General features: G+C 39.8%; 1 protein-coding gene across 2 annotated transcripts; it reads right to left on the reverse strand.

Moving 5' to 3' along the window:
• Positions 1 to 511: 511 nt before the first annotated feature.
• On the reverse strand, positions 512 to 12,466 carry LOC137278017 (dolichyl-diphosphooligosaccharide--protein glycosyltransferase subunit STT3A). Of its 2 annotated transcripts, none has more exons than XM_067810051.1 (16): positions 12,231 to 12,466; positions 10,251 to 10,370; positions 9,552 to 9,734; positions 8,813 to 8,958; positions 7,716 to 7,913; positions 7,219 to 7,329; positions 6,451 to 6,531; positions 5,976 to 6,132; positions 5,431 to 5,583; positions 4,782 to 4,864; positions 4,386 to 4,547; positions 3,522 to 3,710; positions 2,891 to 3,007; positions 2,579 to 2,681; positions 1,692 to 1,880; positions 512 to 1,013 (listed from the first exon to the last, which is right to left on the reverse strand). In XM_067810051.1, exons 2-16 carry the CDS (start codon positions 10,357 to 10,359, stop codon positions 868 to 870), a joined length of 2,127 nt encoding a protein of 708 aa, XP_067666152.1. In that variant the 5' UTR covers positions 10,360 to 10,370; positions 12,231 to 12,466; the 3' UTR covers positions 512 to 867. The 2 variants fall into 2 exon arrangements, with proteins under 2 accessions (XP_067666152.1, XP_067666153.1); XM_067810052.1 differs by having other exon boundaries at positions 12,227 to 12,360.
• Positions 12,467 to 12,945: the final 479 nt, after the last annotated feature.

The raw sequence follows: 12,945 nt of genomic DNA on the forward strand, positions 1-12,945 counted from the left end.
TTGACGTGTGTTTTATCACTTAGGGTTGTTTTTATATTATACATATACATGCTAAAATCTGGTATATTAGTTCCAGAATCTGTATGTATAGTGTTTCAGCTTACAAGGGAGTATACAGTTCAGGCTGCCAATAGGCACTAGTGAGATTTGTACAGTTTATTCAGTGTTAGGTGAACACAGCCATTTGCCAAGGGATCAGACCACACATTATGTTTTGGGGATTAGGATGACGAGTGAATACGTTGATCATTCAGGGTGCCCGATCCAACATTTTTAAATGTTTCAGGTGTGTTAGTCCATGGCATGACAAGTATATTTTTTTACCACAACAGTCCCAACCACCAACTTACTGATTGGATTTACTGCCACTTAAGCTTACATGATAACAAGGTGCAAGAAAACTCTTCTACCATCAAGCACATAGTATGAAAATGCACTGCAAAGACTTGTGTAGTGCCTGGTGACACTGCACCATCTAAAATGGTAGTAATGATCATTGAGAAGCAAACAATTGTCTTTGTAATAAAATATTTATTGAGTGACACATGTACAAGGAAATGAGTGGGCTGTAGAGATGCTGCAATGAGCTGAATGATGGGAGCTGTCAGGTCAACTTAGTTCAGTATAGCTTAGACTACATACCAAGTCGTCATGCTATTATGCTTTCCAAACAATCCTCTATCAGGAATTTTTTTTCAATTATTTGTCAGAAAATATTATCTCTGGTTTTACATGTCAATCAACACCGCCATAAACAAATCAGTGAGAGAATATATTAGTGTTCATCAACAAGCAGGAAGCATAATATTGAAATGTAAGTCTAGACTAGCCAGTCTCCCTACAGCCAGTGACAGAAAGACGGATGTACTACACTCCACGGTTTTCCAGACTCTTCACCTTGTATATTCTAACCAGCCAGTGTTCTGTGGTATAAGCTTCCTCCAAGACATCCAACTCAAAGTCTTTGTTACCGATCTCTGTATTCCTCACTCTGTCGTAACCAGTTGGCTTTCCTGAAACACAGTACATGTGCACTTGATAAACCTGCATCAGCAAAGGCATTATTGGGGTAATATGCCAGTCATTCAGCTGTTGGACCAGGGAACCGATGGCCAATACCATGAGCATTTTAAATGTCAACATGACCTATTTTTTATGTAATTTATCCCAAACTGTCTCAAATCAGAGATATCATGGAGAACACTTTCTTCAAGCTATTAATGAATGCTCTGCAGACCATTGTAATGTCCTGCAATGCCATGAAGTCACCATAAGGTCACGTCACACAATCCTTTCTACTAACATTGGTTTGTTGTAGTTACAAAACTCTGGTAATGTTTCAAACTGAAAAGTTTTACATGATAAATACTATTACACCCTTGTTTCATGCTCTTTTATTAAAGTTTATAACTTTAAAAGTGACTTTTTCTAGTACTTTTCACAAAACAAAACAGTTGTCAAGATTCTCCATGTCAAAAGAGCTCGGCAATAGCCACCCTTAGTTTTTCTCTCCATTCCCCACACATTACTTCATACAACATAAACAAAATGAGTATCCTGAATATGGCACTAGCAATGTTTTAGGTATCTAAATCTGCTTGTAAAAAAGCAGAACATAAAAATTGATCGAGTACTAAAACTATCCCATTACGCCAGTCAGCTGCTCCTTAAACGTTTCCTGTCCTACTTACCAGCCTCTGTGTAGACTGAGCCGAACCTATAGTAGCACATCTTGTACATGAGACAGTTCAGCAGGATAGGGGAGCCCTCTTTGTCCACGCGGAACTCACCGCGAGACGTGTAGTAGTCACTCTCCTTGATGTGTTGACCTCGATCAGTGCTGCCACCAATCCTCACCATCCACAAAAACTTGTTGATATCTGAAGTTCATGAAACAGTGAAATATAGCTTGCAACATGAATCAAATGATTCTGTGAGGAAATATTTAATGGATCAACTTTGATCAAAAAGGCGTGTGAGAATGATTAAAGTTGGTATACACACCATTCTGTAACACTAGCTGTATCACAGCAGCCTGTGAACTTGTTGACTCATTGACACTTGCGACTAATATTCTTAGATTGAGTGAGTGAGCAAGGATGGTTTTACGCCACTTTAAGCAATAGTCCATTAATATCATGGCTTGGGACAATAGAAATGGCTTATTGCACCCATGGTAGGGTGGAAATCCAATTCTGGTCGTCAGTGTGACAAGCAAATGCTTTAACCAACAGGCTAATCAACCTCCCCAACATTCCCACATAATGTTATCCAAGTAACACACTGCAACTTGTAATACCATCAGTCCTTGATGAAAACCATCTTTGGACAAACAGTGTATGTAGAGAATGGAAGAATGATTTATTACTTGTTTTCAGCATATGACTTCATACATCGCAGTCCAGTTTGTAAATGTCACTGTGTTGTCAGTTGGTCTTCAAACATAATTTCTGTGATTGTGCCCAATCAGAAATCTGCATAAAACCTGCATGTCTGGATGCACCCCAACTACACTGCCCACAGACTCAGATACACTGCAGAATTTTGGCAAACACTTAACTCCTATGACTACACTCACCATCAGAGGAGTAACCTGTAAGGCCTCCAAATATTACCAGCACATAATTCACGTCTAACTCTTGCATTATCTCGTATGCTTTTTCTTCTGTACTGGACATGGCCTGTAACCGATGAAAGAAACACTTAGTGATCTATTGCATTTCCCTCTTGTAAACGATAAAAAAGTATCATTTGATAGGCATGACATTTTTATGGTAACAACTTCTTTATTCTGAAAGTATGCAAAGTTATGAGTTCTTAGATAAGACATGAAAATACAGAAATTCCAAAAGCCATGAGAGGAGAAAAAGTTGAGTTGAACATGTTTTACCTGGCCAACCCGTGAGATATGCGTGTTATTCCATGTGTTGTTATCCACTAATATAGTCCGATTGGCCATAGCTGTTATCTGATACCCATAATCCCACCAGGACATCACCTTGGCATCCTGAAAATCAGCATGATCAGTTGGTTCAGTGTTGACAGATTCTTGGATTTGGACAACAGTATCATATGATGGTTTATTGATACAGAGGGTAACATACAGAATTTGATTGCGAGTTATTTCACTATTTGATTTGTTGCATATGATTAATGTTCATCATTAGTACTGTGCCCTTAAAAAGTCTTCCTGTAAAACTTACATGTTGGCCTACGATTTAAATGTGACTTCTCATTTAACGTATTAACACAGTAACAGTTATCATGTTGCATCAACATACAGTTAAGAATGTCATGAACATGTTTATAACAGATAGATATAATAGTCAAAGCTACTTGCTGTATACTCTCTACTTAAAATGCATGTTACGACCATAGTTATGACCTCAAACTTGTGGTTCCTTTGAGGTAGTTATTACAACAGCGTACTGAATAGACATCATGACATCAAAGGAGAGACTGAATCAGTATTCCAAGTCTCAGAGGTAACAGCTTTTTTACATTAAGGCCAGGACACTAACCTCTGGAGTGTTGTGCCTAAGCCAGTAGTACGCCTCCCTGAAATCGTCAAAAATGATCCGGCTTCCATCACCACCGCGAGCTGAGAGGACAATGGAGGGGCTTGAGTAGGCTTCAGATGTCACCCATGTGCAGTGGAAGGTGTACATAATGAGGAAAGCCGTCATTATCATCACAACACCAGAGGCGATCTGGAATTGTGTACAATAACATGATGGGATTTTGCAGCTTGCATACAAATCTACAGTTCATCCATCCGAATAAATTCACATTCTTCGAAAGTCCTTGAGTTTTACAATGGATAATGACATCACAATAATGAGTGAGTGAGTGAGCGAATTAGTTTTACGCCGCACTCAGCAATATTCAAGCTATATGGCGGCGGTCTGTAAATAATCGAGTCTGGACCAGACAATCCAGTGATCAACAACATGAGTATCGATCTGCGCATATTGGGAACCGATGACATGTGTCAACCAAGTCAGTGAGCCTGACCACCCAATCCCCATAGTCGCCTTTTGTGACAAGCATGGGTTGCTGAAGGCCTAGTCTACCCCGGAACCTTCACGGGTCTCACAATAATCAAGTTCTGTTACAACATTTGCAGGCAAGCGAAGATATTTTAACAGTCACAAAAATCAAACTGTAGCAAGTGAGAATTTAAAACAAATCAGGTACAGCATCGTAACATCATTCTTGTCAATACAGCGCTGACACACAACCGAGGCATACTTTATGGTTACATGTCCTTAATTCGTAACCAACTCTGAAATCAGCATGGAAGCACTGGGACTCATTCTGCTGGGCAACATCCACAGGGATGAGAAGATATAGAGAACTGAACACACGTTAAAAAAAGTCCTTACTTCATTTTTCAGAGGATACGAGCCATCTGCACGTTTGGGCTTCTTGTCCTTGCGGGCCACGTCAAGGTTCTTCATGTAGGTGCTAAGGATGGAAGAGACGCCGATGCCAGACAGCACGCACATGACCGGAGCCAGAACCAACATCAGACGAACCATCACTCCCTGGAACAATCAAATACTTTCCTCAAACGACTACCTTAAAACCCATGTGCACATATTTTCTTTCATCATTATCACATTGAAGACTCAGGTTTGAATCAACACACCGGTCCCATATCTGCTGACCCCAGGTAGGATGCTGCTGAAATATTGCCTGAAGTGACATTTCATTGAAATCACATTTATCAAGGCTGTTTTCTTCATGCGTCAATCATTTTATGAATCCTATGAACTTACCGCAAAGTAGATACTGGTGACTCCGTACATGATGATGAAAATGTTGGCATCCGTCAGCTTCGAGAAACAGAAGTACAGACCAACTGCAATAGAGGGAGTAGTAACTCAACACTGATGACACAAACAAGGCTGATTCATATTTGAAGAAACTCCATCCTTGTGATTTCACTAAGGCTGTTACATGCATGAATGCTGGATATTGAGGTGGTTCTGTAATCTATGGACTCCTTATCTTTCACAAATCTCTGCTGTGAAAAAAACCCAGACAAAAACCACAAAGACAGCTCCCAAAGAGAAGGTTAACCATAAGAAAGAAGGATGATGTACAACGTACAAAATCCCCCACCCTGTCACTAATCCCCACCCCACTCTCCGACCAGTTACCGGCCTCCAACTATTCATCCCACATGAAGATCCACATGAAAACTGGTCTTCAGCAACCTATGCTCGTCATAAGAGGTGACTTACAGGATTGAATGGTCAGATGTGCTGACTTGGTTGACACATAAAATCATTTACCACTTGCGTAGATTGATGTTCAAACTGTTGATCACTGGATTATCTGGTCCTACTTGGATTAGTTACAGGCCATATAGATGAAACATTATCTATGGTGGTGTTAAACAAAGAAGCAAAGATTAAGACTCACCTGGGAACATGAAAACCAGGAACTGCAGATCGAAGTAGAAGGAACTCCATGTGGTAGGCTGATGCTCAGAGACAGAGGCAATGATGGGGATGTTGTTCTTGGCATAGGAGGGGTCCAGCAGGGAGTAGAAACGCCCAGTCCAGGGGGATATTTCTCACATGGTTAAGGAACGTAATATAATTAATATTTTAATTACTAACATTCCATTCTATTGTCTTCCTAATCATGAATAACGCCCTCATAATGTGCAATCAAATCAACAAGAACAATTTCAGTACAAAGAGAAATCATCTCCAATCCTTTTTGAGATTCACATACATCTTAAAATCAATTAGTGCAAGTCCTCTGAAAAATTCTAACAAACAACATTTCTAAACAAATTGGCTATATGTGCTAAGGAGTTGTTAAAAAAAACAGGTGTCTGAATAGCTGCACTTAACTGGTCTCGCATAAAAAGTCATTTTCCAAAAATGGGTTAAACGAAGCTTGAGAGTGTATTTTGCCAGTGACACTGATGTCCACTATGCAGTGTGGTTGAAGGATACTGCCAAGAGCTGTGGCGATGGCAGCAGCAGCAAACACAGCAGAGCCCACAAAAAGAACCAGGCTGCGGAACAGGAGGGTGAACTGTTCATATGACAGCTTAGAGCGCAGGTAGTCCACGAAGGCATGGACCTGACACAGTCCAAACACACCTAGAGCCTGCAACACAGACAGTGAAGTTTGTACATACGCTGCAAATATGTAACACATACAATATCAGAAATCCTATGTACATTTTTCAGTGTATCTTAATTTCATTAGCATTAATTCCCATACACATTTTTCAGTGTATTTTAATTTTCTGTTTAATAATGAAGTAACCAATATTATACCCTAGACGGTAATTAATCAACAATGGGCCACAGTATCCAGTGATTGATATCAATTCCATCAATCCATCGCGACTGAGGGATTGCACATCTGCATACGTTGCTGGGGATTGATTCTAATTAAGATGATAAGTATGCATGTACTTACAGCCATGTGTTCACTGGACTGGACTGGTTGGAAGCCGACAAAGGGAATCTGCATGGACAAAATGGTCCCCAGACAGTACACCTGAAATACAATGGCCAAAAAGTTTTACCAAAACTAATGACGGTAAGTGCATATTGTGTATGTAATAGTAAGCGTTGCCATTACCAAACAAAACCTGGGCTGGTGACATCAGATTGTAACCACTTGAATAGGTAGGATCAAGGATCATAATCTGGACTGAATACACACTGAATCCATCATCAGCAGATTCTGCTGCATACATGGCAGACACAGACTGTAGCATCCTAGACAACTGGTCAGCGAGTCTTAACTAAAAATAAACTGTGGTTTGCTCAATATTTCAAAATAACATTTCAAATGACTTGGTGCAGTGGATAGAGTATCAACACGGAGAGTGATAGGTCATGGTTTGATTTCAAAATAACATTTCAAATGACTTGGTGCAGTGGATAGAGTATCAACACGGAGAGTGATAGGTCATGGTTTGATTCCCTGGACAAGATAAAAAATTGTTGCCCTGCCTACTAGAAGGCATTTAGGACGGGTAGACTTGGAGTGGAGTACCCACGCAAAACTGTGGCATGGTACCTGAGTTGGCAAGCACTATAAAACCAGCATACGATGGGACTAGCTCAAGCAGCAAAATGTACACTTGAGTGTAGAATCAATGCAGTATATGATCTCACCATGCAACATTGTACAGTCTGAAAACAGTGGCAGTAACCACAATCAACGTGGATGTCTTACCGTAGTGTACGAGACGTAGATCCTGTGAGAGTAGCGGCCAGTCAGCATGAGGGCCAGGACGTGGAGGGGGATCAGGTTGATGAGGAAAACATAACCTCCCCATGATGACACCTGCAGGAAATCAATTCATTCATACGTATCATTTATGAGTAAGTTTACTTTTACACCAACTAGATGGCGGCTGTCTATAGATGATCGAGTCTGGAGCAGACAATCCAGTGATCAACAGCATGAGTATATATCTGCAAATAGGGAACCAATGACATGTCAACCAAGTCACCCAGCCTGACCATCCGATCCTGTTAGTCACCTCTTATGGCAAGCATGGGTTACTGAAGATCAATACCTGGACCCTAAACGGGACCTTCATGGGTATATCACGGGTGTATCATTTATGCAACAGTAAAATTACATACAGAGAGAATATGTGATGCAAAGTGCTGTATCTTTATTGCATTTTCCTAAAGCAACAAATCAGATGTACACTAGTTTCTTACCATGTAAAAGTAGGCCAGAGCACAGAAAACAGACCAGTAGATAGAGCCAGTTTTCACACTCTTGATCCAAAGATAGTAGGTAAACAGCATACAGAAGATGGCAATACCCTCATTATCATAGGAACCTGCCACAGACCTGGAGATGTAACCAGGGACAATGGACAACATGGCTGCTGCAACCAGCCCTGCCCCAGCATCCTGAAACAAAGCAGTAATAGTGATTCTCTACAGGACAAATACTATGTGTTACCATGGTAACACAACACTGGAATACATCTAAAGATTGACAAAAAACAACACCACTCTCACCATAAGGGAAGCATTAACCTCTTAACATAAAAACATAATAGAATAATTTATTTCTGTGCCATGTTATTTCAAAATATATATGTAAAACGTATGTAACAACCGGGCCTCACTTGAAAAGACTCCTTCTGACAGACACATCAACTCACACAAACAGATATGACTTACTCGGACAGACATACTGAGTCTTTCAAACAATCACACAAACTCACTCGCACAGACACTTAAACTTACTAATAGATGCTGACTCCCTCAAACACACTGACTCACTCAACACACCAGCTCACTTGCAGAGACATACCAACTCACTAGAACAACACACTGGCTCGCTCAAACAGACATGCCGATTCACTCGAACAGACATGCCAACTCATTCGAAGAGACACATCAACTCTCTCAGACAAACAATAACAAGTCAAAATTTCAAGTGTCCCACTATCTTTGCATAGAGGAAGTACATAAGCGAATAACCATGAGTTAGGATAAAGAAGAGTTAGGATAAAGAAAAATAAAGAACAATGCACAAACATGTGAAATCAAACTTGCCAAGGAAAAAGTTGTTTTGTAGTCTTGGGTGGAAAGAAAAAATGTTACCATGGTTACTGTATGTTAAAATACGACAGTAATAAAACACTACCACTTATCATATTCATGTACTTTTGTGACAATGGTTATCCAATCAATACACAAGCATGATAGACAGGATACGGTCATGACAATATAACAATCATATTGTTTCTCTTAACCTTCCCAAACTTTGTAACTCCCAAAATGGAAATGTGCCCTGCTACCTTGAGCTCCTTGGTGAGAAGATAGGTGACAATAGTGGTGAAGCTGGAGAAGAGTGGGGCCAAGAACACACACACATTCCTCACATCAATAGTGATGTGAAGAAAGTTGAGGATATGGTACAGGATCGCAGATGTCAACATCAACCCTGAAATTACATTGAAAATTTATATGTTGCTGCATTCCACAATAAGTGAGTTAGTGAGTTTATTTTGATGCCGCACTCAGCAATATACCAGCTACACTGTATATGATGGCTGTCTGTAAATAACTGAGTCTGGACAAAATAATCCAGTGGTCAATAGCATGAGCAATCGGGACATCACAACTGACACACGTGTAAACTAAGTCAGCTAACCTGACCACCCAATTTTGTTAGTCGCCTCTAACGACAAGCATGAGTTACTGAAATTCAATTCTAACCCAGATCTTCATGGGTTCAACAATTAATGACAACAAAACAATTGAAGTTTTCAAAGAAACTGATTACCAAATATTGCTTTTATCATGTGTATCATACTAGTATATTACTAGTAGTATCACTAACTAGCAACTTATCTTGGTCGTAACAGGTAGCTTATCAGATCAGATGGTTTTACCTCACACCAAGCTAAGTAACGTAAGTACTTGCTCATAATTATATGTCTTTAACACAATATTATAAATTTCACCATTAACCTTTATTGCTATGAGTAATCTATCTTCAAACACAAAACAGCAAAATTTAAAATAAAGACTTACCTGGGTAGATAGTCCCTCCAATGATACGACCAAGAGGGTACCATGCCCGATCATCAAACCAGTTGTGGAAAGAGTAAAACCCTTCTTCAGCCAAAAAACGAGTTGTGCGGTAGTTGAAATAAGGATCGAACTCGTGGATAACACTTTCAAACCGCAACACAGAAAACAGTCTTGTAGAAAAGGCTGAAATCAAGCAAAAAATGCTTATCAAATGATTTCATTTCAGTGAGAAATAGCATCACAGGTTAAATGATGTTTATTCATACATTTACACAATCATTATTCATAATACATCTAAATAAGGAATTTTTCCCAAATAAACAGATAAACACCTTTTTTTCAATAAAGCTGTATTATGATGTGATTTTATAAAAACGGCTAATTAGTAAATAGTAAAATGTATCTATGGTAATCAAGTTAATGATACTGCCAAACATTCAGTATATTAGTATTATTACTCAGCGATGTTTGCAATCAAACGGTTCCTACAGTCGCTGTAGCTTCATGTCAATCTTCTTGTATTTAAAATTAGTGACATTCTACATTTTCGAGTTTGAACACCCGGGCCATAAATAGGCTCCTTTCTTTTCACGCTTAATTTGGAACACTGTGTGATATTTGGTTATATACATGTCTTTCTATGTAACATGAATGTTTACATTAGAAACATTTCCTTGTTGACAATTAAAATCTACTTACACAGAACAGATGCAATGGCCAAGACCATCATCTTCAGCAGGGTGTCTTGTTTGTCTGGCGACATTCTCAGCAGCCACTGTGGGCCCCATGTTGGGGTAGCTGTTTTCATGGTCAGAGGATCTGTAACATCATACAATCCTGAATTTGTCTTGTTTAATTAATGCTAACTCAGCAATACTCCAGATACGAAACAGAGATGGACATGAGCTATGGTTCATTTCATTGGTGCCATTGGAATAGAATCAACCACATCACAAAGCAACAGTACTGATTTCCATCGAGTCACAGGTTTCTCAGGGGCTAGATAGACAACATCCTCGATATCTCCAGGGGTCTACGTTTCGAGAAGTCTCCACTATACCCTGGACACATCTACGGGTTAATTTTATTACCTCCCTTTGCTGACTCCACTTTCTCACAGTAGCCAATCAGAGTGGTCGCCGTTATAACCGAATTTGCCAGTGTCAACAAAGGTAGCAGTTGCAACTGCGAAGGTTTGCTCGCCGTGCGACTCTCAATTTGGGGAAACCATACATGCAACTTTATAGGTCCGAAACCTTTTTTAAAACATATGCAAGAAATCCATCTAATACTTTCAGAGAACCTATGCATGGTTTGTTTGCCAAGTTTAATTGGTTAGAGAATTTAAAAAGCGAAAGTGAGTTGTGATTGGTTCGCTCAAATTCCCAGCGTAGACATCTGATTGGATAAAAAGCTAGCCAAGGGAGGTAATGAATTTATCGGGCCGACCCGTAGATGCATCCAGGGTATAGTGGAGACTTTTCGGAACGTAGACCCTGGAGATATCGAGGATGGATAGACAAGGTCTTACTCAGAAATACAAAACTCACTGTTGATTTGCCTCTTTTTGAAAGTAAACAATATAAAACATCACTTCAGCATTAATTTATGTAATTTTGTTCCAACATATCCAAGGTGCATTTATTTTTTCATTAATCACAATGCTAAAGTTGTTCTACGGCTTGACACATACTAGATGAGCCTGCACAGTACACGTTTGTGACAAGGGAATGTAGACGAATACACTTGGTTGCTACAGATACATGCAGTACATAAGGGATTAAGCTTGTGCAATACACGCTTAAACTCAACGCCGCTTCTGTTTAACACATGTCCAGTAGCATGATATAACAATGAAAACATGATTTGCACAAGGAAATTGGACTTTTCAATGTTTAGTCAACAATTTCTTTCCCTCTTGTTTCAAATGGAATATCTTCGAGGGTGTTCCTATACATGCAAATTTGGGTCTTTTGTCAGCTTGTAGCTCATCTAATATCTGTCAAGCAGTAATACTTTTAAATTCACTTGCAGGTGATCTATTTACTTGGAATGAGTGAGTGAGTTAAGTTTTATGCTGCACTCAGCAATATTCCAGCTATGTGGCGATGGTCTGTAAATAGTCGGGCCTGGACCAGACAATCCAGTGATCAACAGCATGAGCACGGAGCTGCACAACTGGGAACCGATGACATGTGTCAACTAACTCATTGAGTCTGACCATCTGATCCCGTTAGTTGCCTCTTCCGACAAGCTTAGTCATCTTTTGTGACAAGCATGGGTTGCTGAACACCTCAAGACCTATTCTGCGCCGATGTTTTACTTACTCAGAAAAGATTAAGACTTGTTTGATGGTCTACAATAAATGTAGCGTCAGTTAAGTACACACCCAAACAATGTTGCAGTTGAACTTGTTAATTTCTGAATGTGCAAACCTATTGAGGCAGCTAACTGGGAAGATACGACGAATGCTGATACACACGACTACATTCTAGTGATGCTGATCGTTAGTACTGCACAACAAACATTTCTTATCTGCTACATGAGTGCTTGCCACATCATCAGAGCGGTCGCACCATCGGCATTCCGGAAGGACACGTGTTTACTACCTAAGCATTACGCTACAAGCACAATAAGCTGTAATTTATGACGAATGCTCCATTAGCAATGCTCACCAACCTTGTAGACACTTGTTTTTCGAATGCGCTACAATGATAATCTATGAACTCTAACACAACATGCACCGGCGGCTTGGTAATGGCGACCGGCAGAAGTGACACGCACTACGATAGGTGCATGAGATAAACTGGGCATGGGCTACATTGTGAGATTTGCGTCGCATTTAATAAGTAATCCCAGTCAGCGCCCATTCACTACACTTGGTACTGTCTACACAGGGGATTTTGACCAAGTGCGCAAAGGATCACGTCGTTTGCTTTGCGGAAATAACAGTCAGAACGTAATGCCATCGGATATTCTCGTACAGTTCCGTAGAGGACTCTGAGTATCGAAGGTGGGCGTGACACTCATTTGACATATGCGTTTCGTCCACATCATCCTGCAAATGTTGATGTTAGGCTACATACACGAAAGAGTTTATAGTTTACACTGGATCTGAAAAGTCGTAGATTTTCATGTTGCTGTTATCAAAAATAATCATTTCAATCAAGTGAAATTGTCGAGGAAACATTTTGACTTTAGAAGCAAGAAATGTTTCGTACGAATTTCTTTTTTTCTTAAGTTTATTAATTGTTCTTTTCATATATTTACAACTTAATTCGTGGAATTTCCATGGGTCTTGTTTTGGTTCTCTGAAATGTAAAGAGTAACTTGGGTATTGATTTGGTTCAAAGAAGCAACTAAATACTAAGGAGTGCCCAGATCTGATTTAGCT

Source organism: Haliotis asinina, chromosome 3, assembly GCF_037392515.1.
Source record: "Haliotis asinina isolate JCU_RB_2024 chromosome 3, JCU_Hal_asi_v2, whole genome shotgun sequence".
NCBI lineage: Eukaryota > Metazoa > Mollusca > Gastropoda > Lepetellida > Haliotidae > Haliotis > Haliotis asinina.

Bases quoted from the DNA above. Each gene is read 5' to 3' on its own strand.
- LOC137278017 (XM_067810051.1), bottom strand. From the start codon at position 10,359: ATGAAAACAGCTACCCCAACATGGGGCCCACAGTGGCTGCTGAGAATG. The intron at 9,735-10,250 runs GTAAGTAGATTT...GCTTGATTTCAG, and splicing joins GGCCATTGCATCTGTTCTGT to CCTTTTCTACAAGACTGTTT. The intron at 3,008-3,521 runs GTTAGTGTCCTG...GCTGATTTTCAG, and splicing joins TTAGGCACAACACTCCAGAG to GATGCCAAGGTGATGTCCTG.